Source organism: Caretta caretta, chromosome 8 (assembly GCF_965140235.1).
Source record: "Caretta caretta isolate rCarCar2 chromosome 8, rCarCar1.hap1, whole genome shotgun sequence".
In the NCBI taxonomy this organism is placed as follows: Eukaryota; Metazoa; Chordata; order Testudines; family Cheloniidae; genus Caretta; species Caretta caretta.
In genome coordinates this window covers 101,162,271-101,189,895 of record NC_134213.1, presented here as the reverse complement: position 1 = coordinate 101,189,895, position 27,625 = coordinate 101,162,271, and the positions used below count along the sequence as shown (strand labels likewise).

The 27,625-nt window shown below is 45.6% G+C and overlaps 1 protein-coding gene across 2 annotated transcripts in view; it reads right to left on the bottom strand.

Moving 5' to 3' along the window:
- Positions 1-27,625, bottom strand: part of BEND5 (BEN domain containing 5) — a 1,404,194-nt gene that overhangs the window by 287,856 nt on the left and 1,088,713 nt on the right. For both annotated transcript variants that reach the window (XM_048861237.2, XM_075131860.1), the window contains exon 7: positions 26,531-26,620. In XM_048861237.2, the coding sequence (XP_048717194.1) occupies positions 26,531-26,620 (90 nt within the window). The remainder of the gene's footprint in view (positions 1-26,530; positions 26,621-27,625) is intronic.

The following is a 27,625-nucleotide window of genomic DNA, read 5'->3' as shown; positions in this document are numbered from 1 at the left end:
CCAACCCGGAGCACCCTCCTGCACTCCAAACCCCTCATCTCCAGCCCCACTCCACACCCCCAGCCAGAGCCCTCCCCTCCCCCGCATCACAGCCCCTGGAGCCGGCCCAGTGAAAATGAGCGAGTGAGAGAGGGTTGGGAGACCAAGTGACAGAGGGAGGGGGGGATGGAGTGAGCAGGGCTGGGGCCTCAAGAGAAGAGGTAGGGCCTTGGAGGAGGGGCAGGGCAAGGGTGTTTGGTTTTGTGCGAGTAGAAAGTTGACAACTCTATAAGGAACACCAGTAAAGAAATGCAAAATATATAATTAAAAAACAATTTTAAACGGTCTCTAAAACTTGTGATTGGATTGCTCCCTCAGTGATGTACTAAAAACACCAGCTTGAGCCAGGCACCATGCAGAGGTCCAAGGCCACACTTGAAAAGTTCCACCATTTTGAAAGCTTCTGTCATTTCCAGTGATATTTCCTATGCTTCCGATGGGGAATTCAGCTGGAGATAGTAGACTCTTCCAAAAGAACGTGACATTTTAAGAGCGGCTCTGGTGTGCTACAGAAATCTGGGTCTCCCACTTGCCCTGATGAGTGCCTTGACTACTGGCTGTCCCCAGAGTGGGAGTGGCTCTTCCCCCTCCCCCACCCCCCAGCGCCAAAAAAATTGTATCCCGGACCTGAGAAACCTTCCTGATAAAAGTTTAGTTGAAACAGCTACTTCCCTGGAAAAACGTTGGGGGTTCAAGATGACATTTTCCCACCAAAAAGTTTCATCAAAAAATACCCAATCAGCTTTCCAGCCATTGCACCTCAAATTCAATGTGCAGCACCTCTTGGAAACCTCGTCCTGGGCCCCTCTTGAGAAGATGCTCCTCAGGCTGCCAGAATGTGTCAAACTGTGTGGTGAATTCGAGATGGGGACAAACAGGTCTTAGGGGGAGACTGCTAAATTCATTTTTACTTGTGATCTAGCCCAGAAATTTAACCCACTCAAGTTAGGGTATAGGGGGCCAAACTCTCATCTTAGCATCCGCTTTCAGAAACTACGCCCTGAATACTATTACTTGTTGAAATGCATAGGCGGGGTTAGTACTTTTCTCTGCCATTTATGTACAAAAATATTGTATGCATGTCTTCCCGTGGATCCTAACAATGGCAGCTGACAGCTGCTCCTAGAGGAAACCTGTACAGTTATTTGCCCTCATTTCCCCTGAGGGGACAAGTGAAGTAGTCCCTTTCTGTTACAGTTGATATGTGAAAACTTACACTAAGCTAGCTGTAATAGCACCTTTTGACTACTTTATTGATTTCCGCTTTACTAGGTTTGCAGTTTCTGCTGTTTCCCTTTTACAGGCTTTTTCCTGTCCTTCGCGCCGAGTGAACTAAAAAGGTAGATGACAGCCACACAACGTCCACTTTGGCAAGGCCACCTGGGGGATACCTGAAGTGATGTTTGCCTCACAGGAAACCCCACACCTTCACCAAAAGTTAGCATCGCACAGAAAAGATGTGCGATCAGTATGGAAAATAATTAGATTTCACGTACAGAAAATCCCCCTGGTGCTTTCATTGGATAAGCTACTCTTCCCTTCCCACCCCCTAACCTGTTATCTAGAGTTGCTTGCATCCGTTGCAGTACCTACCACATTCCACCCCAGAGGTGGCTGCCTTTTGCCAGAGGCTTAAGCAATCTTTACTAGCATATGGTTTGCGATTTCGTAAGAAGTTGTAAAAGGTCCGATGAAGCAACAATAACAATCAGTAACACTGGAGAGAAAAGAAAAGGAGTACTTGTGGCACCTTAGAGACTAACCAATTTATTTGAGCATGAGCTTTCGTGAGCTACAGCTCACTTCATCAGATGTTTACCGTGGAAACTGCAGCAGACTTTATATACACACAGAGAATATGAAACAATACCTCCTCCCACCCCACTGTCCTGCTGGTAATAGCTTATCTAAAGTGATCAACAGGTGGGCCATTTCCAGCACAAATCCAGGTTTTCTCACCCTACACCCCCCCACACAAATTCACTCTCCTGCTGGTGCTAGCCCATCCAAAGTGACAACTCTTTACATAATCAAGTCGGGCTATTTCCTGCATAGATCAAGGTTTTCTCACATCCCCCCCCCCCACCCCCATACACACACAAACTCACTCTCCTGCTGGTAATAGCTCATCTAAACTGACCACTCTCCAAGTTTAAATCCAAGTTAAACCAGAGCATCTGGGGGGTGGGGGGGGGTAGGAAAAAACAAGAGGAAACAGGCTACCTTGCATAATGACTTAGCCACTCCCAGTCTCTATTTAAGCCTAAATTAATAGTATCCAATTTGCAAATGAATTCCAATTCAGCAGTTTCTCGCTGGAGTCTGGATTTGAAGTTTTTTTGTTTTAAGATAGCGACCTTCATGTCTGTGATTGCGTGACCAGAGTTTCTACAAGCCATTACCCTATGATCCCACTGAGAGTTACCAAAAGCAACTACAGCATTTGCTCAAGAAACTTCCTGAAAAAGCACAAGATCAAATCCGCACAGACACACCCCTGGAACCCCGACCTGGGATATTCTATCTACTACCCAAGATCCATAAACCTGGAAATCCTGGGCGCCCCATCATCTCAGGCATTGGCACCCTGACAGCAGGATTGTCTGGCTATGTAGACTCCCTCCTCAGGCCCTACGCTACCAGCACTCCCAGCTACCTTCGAGACACCACTGACTTCCTGAGGAAACTTCAATCCGTCGGTGATCTTCCTGATAACACCATCCTGGCTACTATGGATGTAGAAGCCCTCTACACCAACATTCCACACAAAGATGGACTACAAGCCGTCAAGAACACTATCCCCGATAATGTCACGGCTAACCTGGTGGCTGAACTTTGTGACTTTGTCCTTACCCATAACTATTTCACATTTGGGGACAATGTATACCTTCAGATCAGCGGCACTGCTATGGGTACCCGCATGGCCCCACAGTATGCCAACATTTTTATGGCTGATTTAGAACAACGCTTCCTCAGCTCTCGTCCCCTAAAGCCCCTACTCTACTTGCGCTATATTGATGACATCTTCATCATCTGGACCCATGGAAAAGAAGCCCTTGAGGAATTCCACCATGATTTCAACAATTTCCATCCCACCACCAACCTCAGCCTGGTCCAGTCCACACAAGAGATCCACTTCCTGGACACTACAGTGCTAATAAACAATGGCCACATAAACACCACCCTATACCGGAAACCTACTGACCGCTATTCCTACCTGCATGCCTCCAGCTTTCACCCTGACCACACCACACGATCCATCGTCTACAGCCAAGCTCTGCGATACAACCGCATTTGCTCCAACCCCTCAGACAGAGACAAACACCTACAAGATCTCTGTCAAGCTTTCTTACAACTACAATACCCACCTGCAGAAGTAAAGAAACAGATTGATAGAGCCAGAAGAGTTCCCAGAAGTTACCTACTACAGGACTGGCCTAACAAAGAAAATAACAGAACGCCACTAGCGGTCACCTTCAGCCCCCAACTAAAACCCCTCCAACGCATTATTAAGGATCTACAACCTATCCTAAAGGATGACCCAACACTCTCACAAGTCTTGGGAGACAGGCCAGTCCTTGCCTACAGACAGCCCCGCAACCTGAAGCAAATACTCACCAACAACCACATACCACACAACAGAACCACTAACCCAGGAACTTATCCTTGCAACAAAGCCCGTTGCCAATTGTGCCCACATATCTATTCAGGGGACACCATCACAGGGCCTAATCACATCAGCCACACTATCAGAGGCTCGTTCACCTGCACATCCACCAATGTGATATATGCCATCATGTGCCAGCAATGCCCCTCTGCCATGTACATTGGTCAAACTGGACAGTCTCTACGTAAAAGAATAAATGGACACAAATCAGATGTCAAGAATTATAACATTCATAAACCAGTCGGAGAACACTTCAATCTCTCTGGTCACGCAATCACAGACATGAAGGTCGCTATCTTAAAACAAAAAAACTTCAAATCCAGACTCCAGCGAGAAACTGCTGAATTGGAATTCATTTGCAAATTGGATACTATTAATTTAGGCTTAAATAGAGACTGGGAGTGGCTAAGTCATTATGCAAGGTAGCCTGTTTCCTCTTGTTTTTTCCTACCCCCCCCCCACCCCCCAGATGCTCTGGTTTAACTTGGATTTAAACTTGGAGAGTGGTCAGTTTAGATGAGCTATTACCAGCAGGAGAGTGAGTTTGTGTGTGTATGGGGGTGGGGGGGGGGATGTGAGAAAACCTTGATCTATGCAGGAAATAGCCCGACTTGATTATGTAAAGAGTTGTCACTTTGGATGGGCTAGCACCAGCAGGAGAGTGAATTTGTGTGGGGGGGGTGTAGGGTGAGAAAACCTGGATTTGTGCTGGAAATGGCCCACCTGTTGATCACTTTAGATAAGCTATTACCAGCAGGACAGTGGGGTGGGAGGAGGTATTGTTTCATATTCTCTGTGTGTATATAAAGTCTGCTGCAGTTTCCACGGTAAACATCTGATGAAGTGAGCTGTAGCTCACGAAAGCTCATGCTCAAATAAATTGGTTAGTCTCTAAGGTGCCACAAGTACTCCTTTTCTTTTTGCGAATACAGACTAACACGGCTGTTCCTCTGAAAACTGGAGAGAAAGAGAGATGTATGTACATTGCTTTCTGTGTATAAAATCATTGGTGGTGCAGAGAAAAGGTTGTGTGGGAATGATCATTCTCAAAGGATAAATTGTCAAAACCAAAGTGAAACAAAGAGGTCCATTTGCACAGCAAAGTCTGTGACTTGAATTTCTGGCAAGCAAAGAAAGCAGGAGTGTATGTAATACCTGGATTACTTCTGGGCGACTCATGAGTGGACCAGACTGAAAAGAAAGAGAGGGAGTAATTTATTAAACAAGAAGCCAGTCCGCAATGGGGATCCTCTGTCCAAGAAATGCTGCCTGCATCAGAATTTTTCCCCTTGATTTTGAGATGAAAGCCATGCGTCTGGAGGTTGCTCCGACTGCTGCCGGGTGGGGCTTACTGGGCTGCCATTTCCATGGGGGCTCAGCAGAGGAAAGAAGATTTTTTCCCCCCTGACCGAGTTCTCGGGGTGGAGGGGGAAAGGCATTGTGGCTGATCAGCTCTGCCCCTTGACAGCAGGAGTGGGTTTGTTCTTTTATTTACAGTGTATGGCATCCGTGCAGGAATAAGCTTCACGGAAATAAATTAGGACTTATATTTCTGACAAGGATGTGCTGGTGGCTGACAGGCGGCAGAATACACTGCACATATCAAAAAAAAACAAAAACAAAAAAAGTCTTGCTGGGCAAGTGGCGATTCAGTGAAGATCCTGAGGATAATGGTAATTAGCAATGGAGAGAGAAATACTCAGAGGCCTCACGCCAGTTGGACAGCCACAAGCGACTGACACATCTCTCTGGCTGAGGAGGTTAAATTCATCAGTAGGATAGAAAGAAGGGGATGAGTTCATTCTCCGTCATGTGTTTCTGTCTGAACAGAAGAAAGAAAGAAATTAGTTGTATAGGCGCCTTTCAGACTCAGGATATCCCAGAGCCCTTTGCAACGATGAGTTTAGATACTGACAGTGCAGCAACTGGGGAGGCAAATGCAGCATCCTTCATAAGGGTGGCAAGATGCCTCTCACTCACATATCCCTGGACATTCAAAGTTGTTGCCTCGTCAACAGCCATGAGAATTGAACTCCACCCTGGGATAGGGAAATGGGAGTTAGGTTTAAACAACTTAGCCACAAGAATGAACCTTTAACTTTGAAGCAACCCCCTTTGCTGCCCAAGTCCTTATAAATCATACAGGCCCCAAGGGAAGACCCAGAGAGAAGGATGCCATAACATACATCATGAGATACACAAGATTCACTGAGATCCATGCTTTGAGGTCCTGGAATGAAAGGCATCATGTGAAAGTAAGCTGTCGTTTAATATCAGGGCACTGGTAATTGAAGATAGAGCTTTTCACCTCCTGGTGCTGCATCCAGTGTAGTCCAGCATCCAGCACCTGTTTGGTGGTCTCACAAAATGAGTTGGTGGTAGTTCAATTCCAAAAGAATACAAGTTCCCACCATAAAAATATTGCCACTATTGGCACCTTGGCAAAAATGGCCTTGTGGAAGAGGCCCTGGTATGGGCATCTCCTTGGTTCTGCTCCTGACTCTGCCTCCGACTCTCTATCTGACATTGGGCAAATCACTCAACGTATTAGCTTCACTTGCTGTCTTTCAAATGAGAAGTCAGTGAGGTTAACATCATTAAAGTCTGTGGGGTGTTCAGGCAGAACAGCGATCAGTGAATAAAGTTTGCGATTAAAGAGGTTAGCCTTCTCAGGAGCGGGGACTGAACAGCCCCGCAGACTGAACTCAACTCTCACGGTCAGAGATGGGCCCCTCAGGTGAGAGATGGGGTACATTGGGGGGCAGTTGGGATGGTGAATGCAGAAAGCTTGCACTGTTATTGTCTACGCTCTACCTGCTCTGTGGATTAGCAGAAGACTCCAGGCTTCTAATTACATTTATCATGAAGATTGGGAGGTTGGTAACATTTACTTTTATGTAACACAAGTGGCTGAAATTTTTCTAGTGATTTTTTGTCACAATGAAAATTTTCAAAAAGGACTTGTTTTTTGCAAAATATTCCGGTTTTTCAGCAAAATGAGTATTTTTTCAGTTTTTCTTGTGCCCTTCCACACCCATTTTCTTATTTCCCCTTTTTAGGGTCAAAATGAAAAAGAAAACATAAAGTGAAGGGGGGGGAGAAAAAAGGGGAAAAAGCTAGACTACCAAAAAAAAATATATTTGATTCATGGAAAATGTCAAACAAACAAAAAATGGTTCTTTTATAAAAGTTTTGGAACGCAAATGATTTTGAATTAAAAAAAATTCACAAAAAACTAACATTTTTCTTTTTCGGCAATCTCCAATATGCAATTTCCCTCCATGTAGATCAGCAGTAGAGACTCAGCCTGGCACCTCCAGTATCCAAGTACAAATGAGTAACTTCATGAGCTGGCAAAGTTGTAGGTTATTATCCTGCATGTAAACAGCACTGGAGGTGGATGCCCCACACATTTTAGAAGCATATTACATATATTTCAGAAATTGTCCTACTTTAGGGCCACATTTTGTTTTCTTGGGGTAAGCCGCTGAGGAAGGAGAAAAGCATGCAGGGAATTCTATGACCTTCACCATGTGAACTTTTTATCCAAATACTTCCTTCAAAGGGAAGCTTTCGGGAAATCGCAGAGACTTGGAGGCAATCAGAGATCAGGGCTCATCCTCACACTGCAAACTTTGCTCCTAAAAGAGCCAGGCTGACTTGGACTGTGCTCCAGCATCTGTGGTTTGCTGCCTGGAATACATACCAGGAAGGGATTTCATGGCTGTTTGATCAGCATTAGCCATCATGCCGGGATTTGCTGGTAGTTCAGGGAAGCATGGCAGGTAAGGCTGACCCAGCTGTCACTCTCCTGCTCTGGTATGCTATTCCACCCCCGAGACTCACAGAGACATGATTGCATTAAGAGAGTACAGCACTTCTGCAGGCTCCTGGCTTAGGAGGACAGGTTGCTATGGAAATGCTCCTCACCACCAGCCCCAAATGAGTTTTAGGGCCTTCCCTCTCTATGATGCACAAACCAACAAAACATAGCTTCTATACATTCTAAACCTGTATGCAATACACCGTACCAAATACATATAAACCAGGTGACAAATCTGTACTGGGCCGCTAGTGGAATTTCACCCAAGTGACCAAGTCCTAGTCACACATAACTGCTGGCTTCTTTGAGCATCTGGTACGGTGATCCAGTGAGAGCAGGCAGGCTAGTGGAGGACAATTCAGAGACAAAAGAACTGAAAACAAAATGGAAAAAACAAATCAATTCATCTGAACTGAGCCAGGGCAGGCAAAGAACAAAGGGTCAAGAGACAAAGCTGGAAACTATAGACCAGCAAGATTAGTATCAGTTGCGGGTGAAAATCTGGGAAACTACTGAAGATGAATAGAAACAGCTTTTTTAAAAGATAAAGTTTAAAAACTGTCTGAGATTCAAAATAATTAACCCAGTACATGTCATGCTTCCACAGCACCTGGAAGATCCTGGCAAATCTCATTAGTTCAGTAGGATTATTGCACTTGGATAAAAGGCCTTGACTGAAATATCAGGTGCGTGGGAAGTGGTGCATTCTTCTCTCACTACAAACCATGCTATGCTGCAATGCAAATGAGACCTAAAGCCAATACCCCGATTGCTTGCACTAATGAAGATTCTACCGTGCTTTTTGCAGACGTGGTGATTACTAACATCAGTGCTCTGGTCAAATTCTGATTTGGAAAAATAAGCTCTAGCTACCTAAACATCTCTCTGCAGTTCAGCTGGATACTGTATTTGCTCCATTCCTTACCCAAGAGAGTTGGGTACTCGTGAGCTGTTATAAAGATGGTGCACTTCACCTGAGAGGTGGCTGTATTCAGGGCTGTGAACAATCTTTGGGGAAAAGGCATGGTGTAGGTGAATATGGGTCAGCAAACAAGATTTGAGGGCTAAACCAAAAACCTTTTTATAGAGACCTGAATTGGTAAAGGGCCTGGGCAATGTTGCCTGATGCATATTACAGTGAAACTTTCCTCCAGTCACATGATTGAGGGACTAAAGGACTTTTTCACCTGTCTGATTATTGTAAAAGTTAAACCAGAGATAGTCAAACAGTCTGCTGTAAGCATTCGCACAAAACTGTTCAAATAATTAACCGATTAAAGCAAACCTGGTAATAAATGTACGTCACTGTGTAGAGGGAGACATTTAAACCTTGTTCCAGAACATCTCAAGCTCAGTAAACTAATTCAATGTCTTGTCAGATCAGTACAGTGGCTAGATTCAAAGCTTCTGGTGTCTTGCTAGGACTAATGTCAAACTTTATAATGGGACTTTGGAAGAAGCTCCTTTTCCATTAACAACATCTTAGAGTAGCCTCCTTCTCTGTTGCTCTAATGATGTGTAACACACACACACACACACACACACACACACTTACTTATTATTCACAGAACAACCTTTCTTTTGTGGGATACTTCACAGTGCAATCCCAGCCAAGAGATTTATGGGGAACACACAATAATGGTTTTCATTCTGCTTTGAGAAGTAAAGGCGAGTGTCTCTCCCTTTCTATTAAAGCTTAGGAGCTATGCACTTTAACAAACAAAACAAATAGCCAGTTCTCTTCATGAGAAGGATGAATGCAGCCTAGCATCTTTGAAAGTGTTCTACAGCTCATTGTGAGGTTGTCTTTGCCTGTTTCGGACCATCAGTAGGTTTCCTGAACCTCTAGAAAAAGGGAACATGAATTCATCTCATATCCATCATGAACCCTTTCTGCTTTTAAGTGCTAAGTTATGACATAAGTGTCAGCCACTGCCTCCCTCCCCAGGGGTCTGAAGATGAATAGCATGATTAACACCGATGCATGTTCAATTGTGTCCCCTTTTTCTAGTCTAAAAGTCACTTCTAGAGTATAAGATATTGCTTCCCATTTCTTCGAGCTAGCAGGGATGATGGAGCTGAGGTAGCCGCATGGGTTTATATGGCTGGTCAGTACCTAGGTTTATAAAGCCATCTGCCACTGGCCATCTGAAATGCTGCTTTAAGTGAACCCCCTATGTTAGCATCATTGGACCACAGCAAAAGACACAGTATCTGCACTTCTGTGAGCATTTATTTAGGACAAAATTAGGTCAGGCAACTGCATAAGACTCCCTCAAGCTGAATTTACTCCTTTACCCTGATGCACTGATACCATCATTTTGAGATTACAGCTTGCAGGCTGCAGGTAGGAAAATAATTAATTTAGTTCTTTCTCCCCATGGGTCCTTTCTAATCCACTGCAAAACTACAGTATTCTCCAAAATGTAATCCAAATCCACAATAAGTCTATCCTCTTAGCCAGGGTCCCCTCACCCCTTGCCAGCTTGGGTCACGCCAATTTGCTAGATTTGCTTATAAGTGGGAAAAATTGATCTGTTTTAGAATTCAGTATGAATCCCAACATCTGAGCTGCTGCTGTACACAGATGAAAGAATAAAAAATAAATGGAGAAGCAACTTAGGGAGAGGATGGGGGGGTTGCTTAGACTAATCCTGAATTTTGGATTCTTCACTTAAAAAAAAAAAAAGCATTCTTTGGAAGGAAACAAAGAGCCTTTCCTTGGATTGCAGTTAACTGGTCAGTGACAAATATAAAGTCAGACATATTGGCTTCTCCTTTAATCAATCACCCAACATGGACTTCAGGGCAAAGTGAACTGACTTGGAAAATCAGATGAATGTGTCAGGCAGAATTCACCCACTCCAGCACCACATGGTGGCCAAAATGGCCATTTTTAACATATTTGTGTACTGCAGCCATTTTAAAGAGACACATCATACCCGATCACCTTGTAGGGGAAGAAGCCACCCTGTTTGTGGCTGGCAAACGCATAAGGTATAATCACACTCCCTGAACTCCTGAGCCCTAGGACTGCTCTGAAACTGTTTCTTTCAGGGAAGCCTGGCTGTTTAAAAATAGCCAGAGCTTCGCGAACCAGCTGAGCGGCGGTGAACCAGCTGAGCAGCGGGGAACAGCAGAGCAGCACACAGCAGGAGTTTGCCTGGGAGTTCGCCTGGAGTGAGCCCAGTGAGGCTTACATCTTGCCAACTTCTCTGAGGAAGCTCATAGTAGGAAGGTGATATGGAAAGTGGAGGGGGGGGGGTTCAGCTGTTGTGACCTGCACTGGATGTGCCATGTTTGTCTTTCTTCCACAGGACAGAAGCGACTTTGTCTGTACAAAGTGCAAGCTGGTCTCTATATTGGAAGAGAAGATTGAAGGTCTGGAGCAACAGATAACGACCCTGCGTTGCATATGAGAAACTGAGGATTTTCTGGACAAAAGTCAGGATATGCTTCTACGGGCACAAAGCTCTAAAGATTTAGAGCAGGTTGCACAGCGGAGCCAAGAGGCCAGTGAAGAAGCTTGGCAACATGTGACCTCCAGAAGAAGAAGGGGGAATGTCCGGGTTCCAGCAATGCAGACACAAGTAACTAACTGCTTTCATGTTCTCTCCACAGGTACCTTTGCGGAGAGTGGACCAGATGATATGTCTGGGGGGAGAAAGCAGAAGGAGACTCTGCTGGTTGGAAGGCATGAGATGCACTGTCCTGAGATGGGGGTTCCACGACCACCACTCCCAAGAGAAGGAGGCGGGTGGTGGTGGTCGGGCACTCTCTCCTCCGGGGGACTGAGTCATCTATCTGCCACCCTGACCGGGAAAACAGAGAAGTCTGCTGCTTGCCAGGGGCTAAGATTCGCGATGTGACGGAGAGACTGCCGAGACTCATCAAGCCCTCGGATCGCTACCCCTTCCTGCTTCTCCACGTGGGCACTAATGATACTGCCAAGAATGACCTTGAGCGGATCACTGCAGACTACGTGGCTCTGGGAAGAAGGATAAAGGAGTTTGAGGCGCAAGTGGTGTTCTCGTCCATCCTCCCCGTGGAAGGAAAAGGCCGGGGCAGGGACCGTCGAATCGTGGAAGTCAACGAATGGCTACGCAGGTGGTGTCGGAGAGAAGGCTTTGGATTCTTTGACCATGGGATGGTGTTCCATGAAGGAGGAGTGCTAGGCAGAGACGAGCTCCACCTAATGAAGAGAGAGAAGAGCATCTTTGCGAGCAGGCTGGCTAACCTAGTGAGGAGGGCTTTAAACTAGGTTCACGGGGAGAAGGAGACCAAAGCCCTGAGGTAAGTGGGAAAGCGGGATACCGGGAGGAAGCACAGGCAGGAACGTCTGTGAGGGGAGGGCTCCTGCCTCATACTGAGAATGAGGGGCGATCAGCAGGTTATCTCAAGTGCTTATATACGAATGCACAAAGCCTTGGAAACAAGCAGGGAGAACTGGAGGTCCTGGTGATGTCAAGGAATTATGACGTGATTGGAATAACAGAGACTTGGTGGGATAACTCACATGACTGGAGTACTGTCATGGATGGTTATAAACTGTTCAGGAAGGACAGGCAGGGCAGAAAAGGTGGGGGAGTAGCACTGTATGTAAGGGAGCAGTATGACTGCTCAGAGCTCCGGTACGAAACTGCAGAAAAACCTGAGTGTCTCTGGATTAAGTTTAGAAGTGTGAGCAACAAGAGTGATGTAGTGGTGGGAGTCTGCTATAGACCACCGGACCAGGGGGATGAGGTGGATGAGGCTTTCTTCCGGCAACTCGCAGAAGCTACTAGATCGCACGCCCTGGTTCTCATGGGTGACTTTAATTTTCCTGATATCTGCTGGGAGAGCAATACAGCGGTGCATAGACAATCCAGGAAGTTTTTGGATAGCGTAGGGGACAATTTCCTGGTGCAAGTGCTAGACGAGCCAACTGGGGGGGAGCTTTTCTTGACCTGCTGCTCACAAACAGGGAAGAATTAGTGGGGGAAGCAAAAGTGAACAGGAATCTGGGAGGCAGTGACCATGAGTTGGTTGAGTTCAGGATCCTGACACAGGGAAGAAAGGTAAGCAGCAGGATACGGATCCTGGACTTCAGGAAAGCAGACTTCAACTCCCTCAGGGAACGGATGGGTAGGATCCCCTGGGGGACTAACATGAAGGGGAAAGGAGTCCAGGAGAGCTGGCTGTATTTCAAGGAATCCCTGTTGAGGTTACAGGGACAAACCATCCCGATGAGTCGAAAGAATAGTAAATATGGCAGGCGACCAGCATGGCTTAACGGTGAAATCCTAGCGGATCTTAAACATAAAAAAGAAGCTCACAAGAAGTGGAAGGTTGGACATATGACCAGGGAAGAGTATAAAAATATTGCTCGGTCATGTAGGAATGAAATCAGGAGGGCCAAATCGCACCTGGAGCTGCAGCTAGCAAGAGATGTCAAGAGTAACAAGAAGGGTTTCTTCAGGTATGTTGGCAACAAGAAGAAAGCCAAGGAAAGTGTGGGCCCATTCCTGAATGAGGGAGGCAACCTAGTGACAGAGGATGTGGAAAAAGCTAATGTGCTCAATGCTTTTTTTGCCTCTGTCTTCACTAACAAGGACAGCTCCCAGACTGCTGCGCTGGGCATCACAACATGGGGACTAGATGGCCAGCCCTCTGTGGAGAAAGAGGTGGTTAGGGACTATTTAGAAAAGCTGGTCGTGCACAAGTCCATGGGGCTGGACGAGTTGCATCCGAGAGTGCTAAAGGAATTGGCGGCTGTGATTGCAGAGCCATTGGTCATTATCTTTGAAAACTCGTGGTGAACGGGGGAAGTCCCAGATGACTGGAAAAAGGCTAATGTAGTGCCAATCTTTAAAAAAGGGAAGAAGGAGGATCCTGGGAACTACAGGCCAGTCAGTCTCACCTCAGTCCCCGGAAAAATCATGGAACAGGTCCTCAAAGAATCAATCCTGAAGCACTTACATGAGAGGAAAGTGATCAGGAACAGTCAGCATGGATTCACCAAGGGAAGGTCATGCCTGACTAATCTAATCGCCTTCTATGATGAGATTACTGGTTCTGTGGATGAAGGGAAAGCAGTGGATGTATTGTTTCTTGACTTTAGCAAAGCTTTTGACACAGTCTCCCACAGTATTCTTGTCAGCAAGTTAAAGAAGTATGGGCTGGATGAATGCACTATAAGGTGGGTAGAAAGTTGGCTAGATTGTCGAGCTCAACGGGTAGTGATCAATGGCTCCATGTCTAGTTGGCAGCTGGTGTCAAGTGGAGTGCCCCAGGGGTCGGTCCTGGGGCTGGTTTTGTTCAATATCTTCATAAATGATCTGGAGGATGGTGTGGATTGCACTCTCAGCAAATTTGCGGATGATACTAAACTGGGAGGAGTGGTAGATACGCTGGAGGGTAGGGATAGGATACAGAGGGACCTAGACAAATTGGAGGATTGGGCCAAAAGAAATCTGATGAGGTTCAATAAGGATAAGTGCAGCGTCCTGCACTTAGGACGGAAGAACCCAATGCACAGCTACAGACTAGGGACCGAATGGCTAGGCAGCAGTTCTGCGGAAAAGGACCTAGGGGTGACAGTGGACGAGAAGCTGGATATGAGTCAACAGTGTGCCCTTGTTGCCAAGAAGGCCAATAGCATTTTGGGATGTAAAAGTAGGGGCATAGCGAGCAGATCGAGGGACGTGATCATTCCCCTCTATTCGACATTGGTGAGGCCTCATCTGGAGTACTGTGTCCAGTTTTGGGCCCCACACTACAAGAAGGATGTGGATAAATTGGAGAGAGTCCAGCGAAGGGCAACAAAAATGATTAGGGGTCTGGAACACATGACTTATGAGGAGAGGCTGAGGGAACTGGGATTGTTTAGTCTTCAGAAGAGAAGAATGAGGGGGGATTTGATAGCTGCTTTCAACTACCTGAGAGGTGGTTCCAGAGAGGATGGTTCTAGACTATTCTCAGTGGTAGAAGAGGACAGAACAAGGAGTAATGATCTCAAGTTGCAGTGGGGGAGGTTTAGGTTGGATATTAGGAAAAACTTTTTCACTAGGAGGGTGGTGAAACACTGGAATGCGTATTCTAGGAAGGTGGTGGAATCTCCTTCCTTAGAAGTTTTTAAGGTCAGGCTTGACAAAGCCCTGGCTGGGATGATTTAATTGGGGATTGGTCCTGCTCTGAGCAGGGGGTTGGACTAGATGACCTCCTGAGGTCCCTTCCAACCCTGATATTCTATGATTCTATGCTCCTTCTGACCCTGCTACGCAAGTCACCCCTAAAGGGGCAGGTAGGTCAAGGGGCCATGAAGTCAACATTTGCATGTTCAGCTAAATCACTTTTCCCTTCGCTCACTGGTAGCTTGCTCAACAGCACAGAGCTACCCCTCCTCCTTCCCTGGAGACAAAGGGCTTAGCAAGAACATTTGTGAAGCCTGCATGAGGACCCACTGAATTTAGATCCAGCTCGGAACATTGTAACTCAGCCTCATTGCAAGGAAGAAATGGAAACTCCTGCAACTATGTCTGCAGCAGAGGTTGGTTCCTGAAGGAACAGTACCTAATTCTGGGGGAACATTGAGAATCCGTTGGCATGAGCAGGGAGGAGTGCAAATGGCATGCATGTAGTTGTGCACACTATACAGGTAAGACTAATTCTGGGGCAGAAAAGATGGTCAAGTGATAGGGTTACCAGATAGCAACTGTGAAAAAACAGGACAGGGGATGGGGTAGGGGGTTAATAGGCGCCTGTATAAGAAAAAGTCCCAAAAAATGGGACTGTCCCTTTAAAAACGGGACGGATGATCACCCTACTAAGTGATGGAGATTTGGTTTGCTATTATATTGAGTACTACATGCATAAAATACCTAGAACTGGGTTAGAATTGATTCAAATCCAGGCATTCATCCAAACATAAATTAAACATAATATGAAGGGCAGCAAACAGGGCCTTGAAAAGTTCTGAAGGTATTGGGGCTACTATAATAGGCCCTTTCTAGGCTCAGTATTTTGTTCAATATTCATTCTGTTGCAGTTAAAATACTGAGTGGTTTAAAATCCTGTAAAGAAATCTGTACACTTCTCTGTTACATTTCACTGAGAGATTTTGCTTCTCAGCTGGGAAGGATCGAGGTGGGGGACAGCCTCACAAAGAATATAAGAACAGAAACACTGGGTCAGACCAAAGGTCCATCTAGCCCAGGATCCTGTCCTCTGACAGTGGCCAATGCCAGGCGCTTCAGAGGGAGTGAACAGAACAGGTAACCATCAAGTGATCCATCCCCTGTTGCCCATTCCCAGCATATGGCAAACAAAGGCTAGGGACACCATCCCTGCCCATCCTAGCTAATAGCCATTGATGGATCTATCCTCCATGAATTAGCTAGTTCTTTTTTGAACCCTACTTTTTTGAACCCTTCTTGGCCTTCACAACATCCTCTGTCAAGGAGTTCCACAGGTTGACTGTGCGTTGTGTGAAAAAATAGTTCCTAGAAAGCATTATATTTCAAAAAGTTTCTTTCTGGAAGAAAAGGCCTCCTTAGTCATATTTGCTCTTGCACTTCAAAAACATACCTTCCCCTCTTGTTGGTAATGTCACTTTCTGCCTTAGAGTTCAGAGTTTTCTGTTAACTGGGGGGAGGAGCAGCTGTTTAATGAGAATGCAGCCCTTCTTGCTTTTTAAGTGTGCTAAATGTAGGCAGGAATTGTCGGAAGAAATTTTAAACACGAACAGCAAGACTCAAAAGTTGCCAGATTTCCATCTTGTCACATGTGGTGCTATTTTTTCCTAAGGATAAGTTACATGGGAAAATAATTCCGCTGGTTGCAGTGCAATGGCATTCTGCTGTCTTATTTGTTCCCATGGGGATCAGTTCCCCACGTGTAAGTTCTAAGGTAATGTCTCTGTGAAATGAACTGGAAAACTGCCACCATCTTGGAATCTCTCTGGGAATAAAATACCCAGAATCATTTGGATGGAAAGAGAGAGCACCTTCATCCCGTAGAGGGAAAGTTCAACTCTCAGCCAGCTGAGTGAACTGCTGTACAACAAACCCCGAGAAGGAGACTGGCAGGAAGACATCTCTCTTACAGAAGTTAGTCCATGACCCTCCAACCCTCTATAAATTCCACATCAACTTTTTATTAGAAACATTCCTATTTTTTTCTCAACCGTGATGGCAAGAGGATACTAGCTCAAAATAAAGACATAAAAATGTTAACAAAACCCATGCCTTTCATAGCCCAGATTCTCATTTCATGCCACTTGACCAAACTTGGTATAGTGAGGGTGCAGTCGCCTAAATAATGATCTAAAAGCCATTTTGGCTCCACTTCTTGTGTGGATAACAGTGTCTGTTTTTCTTCAGCTCGCTGCCTCGGAGCGGCTGTGCCCCTTTCAGATTGTACATTTCAATGTCAGCTCAAGGTCAAACTGTGGTGAGCTCAAGATGAGATCTGCGCCTCCCTACCCTCTTGCACTGCATCTTCTGAGGGAGCTGGATCCCAGCCTGGCAGAGTATATTCAAGCCAGAAGCTCAGGGCGCAGATTTTCATTTTTTTTGGAGTCAGACTTTGTGGTGGGTGCCATACTGGCAAATGCCTAACAAAGGAAGCAAACAAGGGAAGCTGCTTAGGGAGATTTAGTGATTCAGTGCAACGCCTCTGCAAGCTGTAATTTACAAGGCTTGAAACCTCATTTATGTGCCATTAAAATTTGAAGAGTCAGAAGCCCTTTAGCATTAGATGATGCACTGAACCCGACCAGATACCTGCTAACAAAACACACTAAGGCGAGGAGGAAGCTATGCATATATGTACATTGCTAAAATATGCGAAGACTACACACAAAAACTGGTGCAAAAAATAAGGCATAAAGCATGGACTTTACCATGCTGACCATCACGGGACCAGTGCCACTCTCCATCTACATGAACACCCATGTGATGCCCTCTTTCTCCCAAAGAAAAGAAAAATCAAGACTCCAAACACAATACAAACACAATTCTTGGAATGTGACACAAAACTCCCTCAGCACACAACCAGATATCAGGTGACATCTGAGCCACTGTAAAGGTTCTGGGGGTGGCTTTTGGATGGATAATATGTCCTCTTTTGGTATTATTTCACCATAAGAATTCATATCAGTGAGAGCCAATGAGTTATTTGCCCCGAGGAGCAAATGTGGAAAATACTGACTCTTTTCTTTAAGTTAATTTTTTGCGGGGGTAAGAACAGATTCCAAAAATCACTTGTCGGAGAAATGATCAATTCTTGTGTCATTTCACAAGGAGAAGGAAGCAAATCCAGTTGTGAGAGACACCAGCACGAGCGATGAATTCAGCCTATAAGGGGAGCACTAACTCCATTGATCTCCCTGCTGCTAGATCCTCACTGAGCAGCATTGGCTCCAGCTGAGCCGAAAAGGGCCTGTGAAACCCAGCACCCGCAGAAGAACAGACTGAAAACGGTGTAAAAATACACACACATAATAATACAGGAAAATAATACAGACGCCTACCTTCCAACCTACTCCTCACCCGCCCACCCACCCAACAGCAACAATTCTGACAAGCCTAGCAACCAAAGATTTATGGCATTGTTTTTCCTTGAGTGATAAGGCAGGTATACACACTTAGATGTACTGTATAGGTTATTAAGCATTAAAGGAAAGGTTTACAAAAACCCCACATATCCTAAAGTACTGTTTTAGTTTTTATAAAGAGGTCGGGGGGGGGAGAGACACAAAAGATTCTTCATAAATCTGAAGAGGTCATTCAAGATTCTTCTTTTTATTTTTAGGAAGTAAGCTCAGGGTTAGTATCCTGGCAGCTGCAGCAACTGTGACATTATTAAAGCATTTGTTGTCGTTCGTTGGATGGGTGGCTGGATGAACTACTTGATGGATTCTTGGGAGGTCTGGCTGGGCTGCTAGTATTTGCCCAGGAAACAGAGGGATGACATCCAAGCCCAGGATATTTGATGACATTTGCAGGAGTAAGGGCCCTTGCTTACCAAAAAAAAAAAGCTTTTAAAGGGAGCTGTTGTAGCAGCATCAGCACAAAGCAACTTTCAGCTGAAAAAGAATTTGTATCGTTTTGTACCAGCTCAGCCAGCAGCAGGAACCGTTTTTGGCTCCCTTTGTGGAGCCGCGGGAAACAGACTACAAAGATCCTGGCTCAGGTCTCCTCTGTGGGTAATGTATCGGATGCATGCACAGGGCCACGTTCAGAGATGATGGGGAAGGGTGGTATAAGTTACTTGTCTGTGAGAGAGTATTTTACATGCCAAAGAAGGGGAGGATGTAACACGGTGTGGATTAAACTCTCCTGTTAGTTGCCTTTCATGCTACAGCCCTCTCTGCCTGTCCCTTGGCATATAAATCACACCAGTTCTGGACTTCCTTAGACTCACTAGGGGAAATTCAGAAAGGATGGGGAAGGAGGTGTACGTCAGTAAGTGGGTGGGAGTCTCACTGAAGCAGCCTAGCTGTCTTTGACATAAACCTCCCACCGTAACGAACAAGAAAACAGAAGTTCTTCAGGCCAGAGAGAGATCCTTGTCTGTACACTTTGTAACATAGCACACTTGTACACTACAGTGGCAAGCACTGAAAAAGAACCCTACAGAAATAGGCAGGAATAATCTATTGAGAGGTCAGTAGAAGATGTAAATTAGATTAATTTGGAGTCCCTTAGATTCACTTCTAACTATCCATTGTGCCATCAGAGTGATACATAGGGCTCCTAGCGTGTTAGATCTGCCCTTGGTTTGACTACTAGCTGATGGACTCAACTTGCAAGAGGCAAATATCCCCATTTAATTCCAGTTGCCTATAAACTACTACATCCCCTGCTCCCAGACTACTCACTATTGCTACTGGTCAGTGCTTGCCTCCTGCCCATTTTGCCTGTCTAGCTGCTTGACAGCCAGTATGGTACGCATTTGAAAGAAATGACTTTGCTTCTCAAGAAAAAATTCAGATGCAGTAGAATACAACGGATCAGCTCCTGTGCCATTGTCCCATGCAGTGAGCCGTACAGTGATATATTAGGACCTGACATGAAATAACATGATTTCCTGTGATACTACAGGATGCAAAGTGCCAGAATATGAAATGAAATTATTGTTTTAGTGATATATTCCAGTAAATTCAAGCTGCATCGACCTGATCTCCATTTCTAGGAGGCAAAGGAATGTACACCTGGCGAGGAATTGTCCCATTTTCCTTCTAGACACGGAGAAGTATGCCTCATTGGGATTCTCTTACCAAAGTGACAGATTAATCCTTTCTGTTACAGTGGGCCAAGACTAATAATAGTGCCCCCTTGACTTTCACTTCACCTCAGGGTCGGAAGTAAAAAAAAAAAAAAATCCTTTATACTGGAGTCTCCTGACCCAAGTTACCAAATCTCCTTTGAGTAGGCCGTAATCATTATTTCCATAGTGCTAGTATGGTGGCCATTTTGAAGGAAAGTAGGACAACAAAAAGAATCTCCCTGCCTCAAAGAGCTTCTAATCTAAACAGGCCACACAGATGGCAAGCCAAAGGAGCAGGAATATTTAGGGCACGCTTTGTTAGTTCCATTTATGTGTTTTTCCTTTTCCGTTTCCTCACTCCCGCTCTGGATGGCGGGCAGGACGAGGGTTTTCAAAACCCTTCTGGGAGGAGCGTATCTGAAGGAGAAAGTATTGTGGGGGAGGGAGGCAAGGAACATGCGCGTGAGGGTAGCATGTAAAGACACACTTTTGACAGCAGGAGACACAGAAGTTGTGTCTACGCCAGGGGATTTTGGTAAAGCCTTGCAAGGCTTCAGAGCCCGAGCACTGACAACACAGCTATTTTAGAGCACGAGGCTGAGCCCCGCAAGTAGGGCTGGGAGGCTTATGGCTGTGAGCTGTGTAGACTTAGCCCTAGTGAATTGGATAGTTTCTGGCAGTCCTGCTCTGGTGTCAGGTAAACATGTTCTGAGCTCCCAAGCTGCCCAAGTCTTTCTGACACTGGGACTCTCACTGGTGCTCAGACCAGATTTAAATGTGACCTGGTGGAAAAAAAAACCCACAAGGCATCAGAGGCATGTCAAGGATCCCCAAACAATGGTGCTAGCACTGGAGAGACTGTTTCGCCAGAGTTCTCTACTGCAGACAAGGGCAGTTAGTCACGAAGCTTATGTAACGCTGACAGACCCTGGTCGTAGGCTGGTGGGATCAAACCTGGGACCTTAGAAGCTTAGAGTATGTGCTTCTAATACCTGAACTAAAAACCACCTGGCTCTTAGCCAAGGCTGTAGCAGAGTCATCCATCTCTAGCTGGGCTCTCTAGGTGCCACTAGAGGGGACAGAGCAGCACCCCAAGCAGGCCTGGGTTACATTGGGACACAGTAAAGGGGTGTGAAGGGAGATGAATGGAGTGGAGGCAGGAATTAGGAAGGTGAAGGCATGGAGACTGAACTGAGGGTTTCTGAGTAAATCAGACAACCAAGACTGAGAGAAACAAAAACAAACAGTTTTAGGGAAATTGGCTGTACAACCTCCCTCTCTCAATGGTGGTTTTCAGAGTAACAGCCGTGTTAGTCTGTATTCGCAAAAAGAAAAGGAGTACTTGTGGCACCTTAGAGACTAACCAATTTATTTGAGCATGAGCTTTCGTGAGCTACAGCTCACTTCATCGGATGCATACCGTGGAAACTGCAGCAGACTTTATATACACACAGAGAATATGAAACAATACCTCCTCCCACCCCACTGTCCTTCTGGTAATAGCTTATCTAAAGTGATCATCAGGTTGGGCCATTTCCAGCACAAATCCAGGTTCTCTCACCCCCTCACCCCCCTCCCAAAAACCACACACACAAACTCACTATCCTGCTGGTAATAGCTCATCCAAAGTGACCATTCTCCCTACAATGTGCATGACAATCAAGGTGGGCCATTTCCAGCACAAATCCAGGTTTTCTCACACACCCCCCACCCCCATACACACACAAACTCACTCTCCTGCTGGTAATAGCTCATCCAAACTGACCACTCTCCAAGTTTAAATCCAAGTTAAACCTGAACATCTGGGGGGGGGGGGGGTAGGAAAACACAAGAGGAAATAGGCTACCTTGCATAATGACTTAGCCACTCCCAGTCTCTATTTAAGCCTAAATTAATAGTATCCAATTTGCAAATGAATTCCAATTCAGCAGTTTCTCGCTGTCTGTAGGCAAGGACTGGCCTGTCTCCCAAGACTTGTGAGAGTGTTGGGTCATACTTTAGGATAGGTTGTAGATCCTTAATAATGCGTTGGAGGGGTTTTAGTTGGGGGCTGAAGGTGACCGCTAGTGGCGTTCTGTTATTTTCTTTGTTAGGCCTGTCCTGTAGTAGGTAACTTCTGGGAACTCTTCTGGCTCTATCAATCTGTTTCTTTACTTCTGCAGGTGGGTATTGTAGTTGTAAGAAAGCTTGACAGAGATCTTGTAGGTGTTTGTCTCTGTCTGAGGGGTTGGAGCAAATGCGGTTGTATCGCAGAGCTTGGCTGTAGACGATGGATCGTGTGGTGAGGTCAGGGTGAAAGCTGGAGGCATGCAGGTAGGAATAGCGGTCAGTAGGTTTCCGGTATAGGGTGGTGTTTATGTGACCATTGTTTATTAGCACTGTAGTGTCCAGGAAGTGGATCTCTTGTGTGGACTGGACCAGGCTGAGGTTGGTGGTGGGATGGAAATTGTTGAAATCATTGGTGGAATTCCTCAAGGGCTTCTTTTCCATGGGTCCAGATGATGAAGATGTCATCAATATAGCGCAAGTAGAGTAGGGGCTTTAGGGGACGAGAGCTGAGGAAGCGTTGTTCTAAATCAGCCATAAAAAAGTTGGCATACTGTGGGGCCATGCGGGTACCCATAGCAGTGCCGCTGATCTGAAGGTATACATTGTCCCCAAATGTGAAATAGTTATGGGTAAGGACAAAGTCACAAAGTTCAGCCACCAGGTTAGCCGTGACATTATCGGGGATACTGTTCCTGACGGCTTGTAGTCCATCTTTGTGTGGAATGTTGGTGTAGAGGGCTTCTACATCCATAGTGGCCAGGATGGTGTTATCAGGAAGATCACCAATGGATTGAAGTTTCCTCAGGAAGTCAGTGGTGTCTCGAAGGTAGCTGGGACTGCTGGTAGCGTAGGGCCTGAGGAGGGAGTCTACATAGCCAGACAATCCTGCTGTCAGGGTGCCAATGCCTGAGATGATGGGGCGCCCAGGATTTCCAGGTTTATGGATCTTGGGTAGTAGATAGAATATCCCAGGTCGGGGTTCCAGGGGTGTGTCTGTGCGGATTTGATCTTGTGCTTTTTCAGGAAGTTTCTTGAGCAAATGCTGTAGTTGCTTTTGGTAACTCTCAGTGGGATCATAGGGTAATGGCTTGTAGAAACTGCAAGGTAGCCTATTTCCTCTTGTGTTTTCCTACCCCCCCCCCCAGATGTTCAGGTTTAACTTGGATTTAAACTTGGAGAGTGGTCAGTTTGGATGAGCTATTACCAGCAGGAGAGTGAGTTTGTGTGTGTATGGGGGTGGGGGGTGTGTGAGAAAACCTGGATTTGTGCTGGAAATGGCCCACCTTGATTGTCATGCACATTGTAGGGAGAATGGTCACTTTGGATGAGCTATTACCAGCAGGATAGTGAGTTTGTGTGTGTGGTTTTTGGGAGGGGGGTGAGGGGGTGAGAGAACCTGGATTTGTGCAGGAAATGGCCCAACTTGATGATCATGCACACTGTGTAAAGAGTTGTCACTTTGGATGGGCTATCACCAGCAGGAGAGTGAATTTGTGTGGGGGGGTGGAGGGTGAGAAAACCTGGATTTGTGCTGGAAATGGCCCAACCTGATGATCACTTTAGATAAGCTATTACCAGAAAGACAGTGGGGTGGGAGGAGGTATTGTTTCATATTCTCTGTGTGTATATAAAGTCTGCTGCAGTTTCCACGGTATGCATCCGATGAAGTGAGCTGTAGCTCACGAAAGCTCATGCTCAAATAAATTGGTTAGTCTCTAAGGTGCCACAAGTACTCCTTTTCAATGGTGGTTGTTTCCTTCATTTGCTGTTGCTTCAGGCCTTGGCAGCTACAGCCCAGCCCCTCCCTACATCAGATGATGTCTGCACCCAGATTCACACTCCATCTAATCTGTGGGATTAGCCTGCCATATCTGCATGCTACAGGTTGTACGTGTAATCGCTGCAAACCATCCAGGAGAAATTTGTAAACCAGGCAAAACGGCCATGTGCTGAACGCACTGGGTTTGGATTCAGATATTAAACTGAAATATCGAACTCTGCCAAAATGTCTAACAAGATTTCGAAAATAACTTCGCTCTCACTCCAGGAGCTTAACTACCAAGGGATCCGATTTCTTCCACAAAAATTTCCAAAGCTAAAGCTAATACCTCATTTTACTTTTGGCAATGTCAGAAACAATGTCGAACTGAACTTGAAATGCACTCCATTTCCGGAGGGGAGGGGGGAGCTGTGATTTCCCATCACTCCTTATGACACTAATTATACACCCAAGGCAACTTCATTTGCACTGAGCAGAGTGGCTCAGTGCATGGTGGAGTTCACTCAGCTCAGATCCTTGCACTGCTGAGCGAGTCAAGCATGCACTGTAATGGCAGTCACAGCAAGCTTCTGATATGTTTCTCCAAGACTGGCTTGCTTTCTTCTCCCCCTCTGCCCCTCAACTCCCACTCTTCTTCCCAAAGCATAAAGTCTTTCCGGAACACAATCAGAGATGACTTCCATCTAGTTCCTTCATCAGGCTACATTTGTCACCTCTTCTGTACATTTTGCTCCTTTCCTGTTTAATAGTATTTCATCACAACAATAAAACAATATTTATAAAGCATCCCCCTAGCAGCGTGGCTCAGCCCAGACCTAGCAGGGGCAACACAAACAGTTACACATAGCATCAAACAAAGTCATACAGCATCCAGTTACAAATACACGCTAATTAATAAATACCAAGTGCCCTATAATCTCCTATATTGGCTACTCCAGCATAGGATATGGGAACACCCTCTGAACCTCCATTCAGTGAGTCTTAGGCACTGTTCTGGCAGGTGAAGGGCATTACCTGCCCTGCCACACAGTCCTGCAGAAGGGGTCCAGTCCCCAGATTAGCAGATCTCATGGGATCCATGAAAGTGTAGGATCAGCATGAAGACAAGGGTCCTCCACTTTGGATTCTGTTTCCATGACTGCCTTCCTGGCAGCACAGCTGTTGTGCATATCTCTACTAATCAGTTCCCTCAGAATGCACCTGACAGAGGAGGGGTTCGAAATGCAGAGCAGGAAAAAAAATGGGTGAGTCCTGATTTATCCACATTGGTTCCACTGGGTTGTGGGAGGGAAGGTGCTGCAGTGAGCTGTTGTCTCCAGTCAGGGAGCCCCTGGAGAGAGGGTTCCTCAGAAGTATAGAAAGGGAAGGAAAAGTGTAATAGAGATAGTACTCTCCACTTCCCTTTTCCACTTTTCTCCACATCAGACGCCAGGATTCTGTCCCCATCCATCTGTGGAGTAGAGGAGACCACAGAAGCCTAACTAGCCAAACTAAACAGATCAGTACCATTAAGCACGGGGAGGGGTCCAGCACAGAGGCCAGCAGTGGCTAAAAGAGAAGAGGCTCCTGAGGTGGAAATGTTAGATTGATGTGGATGTCGAAGAAGCAGCTCTACATCCAAGTGGACTATGGAAAAAGTTCCGACATCTGCTAACCTATGGAACAATAGCTCCCTTGAGAGGTGCAGGAGAGACATCACCATGAGGGACACAGGGAGAACGTCTTGAATCTATATCAGTTGTTTCTTATTAAGGCCTTTACAAATCAACAGGGCCAGTCACAAATCCATCTGCTGCATTGTAAGCAGCCAACATAATGAGCACAGCGTAAGCGGTGACTGATGGGACTTGCTTGATAAACAGGGCCAGTTCCTCAGCATTTGGGGCTGTATAAGTAGGGGCATTGGCAGCAGACCGAGGGACATGATCATTCCCCTCTATTCGACATTGGTGAAGCCTCATTTGGAGTACTGTGTCCAGTTTTGGGTCCCACACTACAAGAAGGATGTGGAAAAACTGGAAAGTGTCCAGCGGAGGGCAACAAAAATGATTAGGGGACTGGAACAGATGACTTATGAGGAGAGGCTGAGGGAACTGGGATTGTTTAGTCTGCAGAAGAAAAGAGTGAGGGGGGATTTGATAGCTGCTTTCAACTACCTGAAAGGGGGTTCCAAAGAGGATGGATCTAGATTGTTCTCAGTGGTAGCAGATGACAGAACGAGGAGTAATAGTCTCAAGTTGCAGTGGGGGAGGTTTAGGTTGGATATTAGGAAAAACTTTTTCACTATGAGGGTGGTGAAACATTGGAATGCGTTACCTAAGGAGGTGGTAGAATCTCCTTCCTTTGAGATTTTTAAGGTCAGGCTTGACAAAGCCCTGGCTCGGATGCTTTAGTTGGGGATTGGTCCTGTTTTGAGCAGGGGGTTGGACTAGATGACCTCCTGAGGTCCCTTCCAACCCTGATATTCTATGATTCTAATACAGTAAATCAGCATAACTCCATTGATTTACACTAGCCAAGAATCCAGCCCATGGATTGCATTCGATATTGGGGGCCCATTGCAATCCCTTGGCATCTAAACTAAAATATTTTAAGCCTATCCAGTGAAATTACATGAAAACACACTGGGATTATTTTTACCTGGAATCCTCATATTCCAACCCCTTGCAAACACGAGCTGGGCAATTTTCTTTCTATTTTTAGTAGTGCTGCTTTGTGCATGTCAGCCACCAAAAGCTCTGCTCCTCAGAACAACGCCTTCAGACAAGTAGACTGTTTCTTATAATTAGACAGCACTACTAGGGCCACAGTGCACTGGCGTGAGATGCTCAAAGGAGGAGAGGCCAAGGAAAAAGAGAGCCTGGGAGAGAGACACCTCCATCACTGGGTTTTTATTCCACATGGCGACTCTGCAGACACTCACCTTGGCATACAAAGGAAGAGGGTGTTTCTCCAGGGTGGACACGGGCAGTGATGAACACCACTTTCTGCTCAGCTCCAGTCCGCAGGTTTACTGAAAAAAAAAAAAAATCCTTAAATTGGGTCCCCTATGCAGGACACAAAGGACCATTAATATTAAAGCGTATCCTTTTATTAAAATTGTTCATCCATTATACATGGGGATAATCTATAATTAATGACAGCAGCATTGCTAGCTATTTATACATGCCCTATGAAAGACAGTGCAACAGCAAGGATCGCAAGTCTAATGACACAAAGCCAAGGCTGCAACAACAAAGTTAGTTTCCTTTTTAAAAACAAGATTTACCACAGTGAGTTTAACTGCATTGTAATTGCTCGCTCACTTGTGATAAATGTCCTGGAGCTACAAGAAAAGCAGTGGGGTTCCATTTCCCTTCACATTGTAAAGCCAATTGCAGCCTGCATTACACTTGATACAAGATTTAGCACGGTGCCAAAGAAAGGTAAAGTGCTGGCAAATGACATTTATTAGCATGGACGCTGCTTTCTTTTTCACTGTTTTGGCCCGATTTTGTCTCTATCAAAACATAGACCAGATATATTCAAAATCAGCAGAGTATGCAAAACAAACAAGGACTAGATGCACTGAGGAACACTGGAGAGACTAATCATTTTATAGAAAGCACTTCACCCTGCACTGAAATGCAGTCACCTCTGGGCGGGAACAGGACAGCTATTTAACAGCACATGGCACAACAGTTTCGAGTTGGTAGGGATGACAATTTTACTGTATCCATTTGAAATTACAGACAGGGTGGGAGGGAGCTTTAGTAGTTAGAATTCAGAGTAACAGCCGTGTTAGTCTGTATTCGCAAAAAGAAAAGGAGTACTTGTAGCACCTTAGAGACTAACCAATTTATTTGAGCATGAGCTTTCGTGAGCTACAGCTCACTTCATCGGATGTATTAGAATGTATCCACCCCGTTAGAATTTAGCCAGGACTCTAAGGTTAACATCTAACTATTCAACCCCTAAGTAGGGATAATAAAATAAAATACTTCAAACTATATTGTCCTGACTGTCTATTAAAACTGTA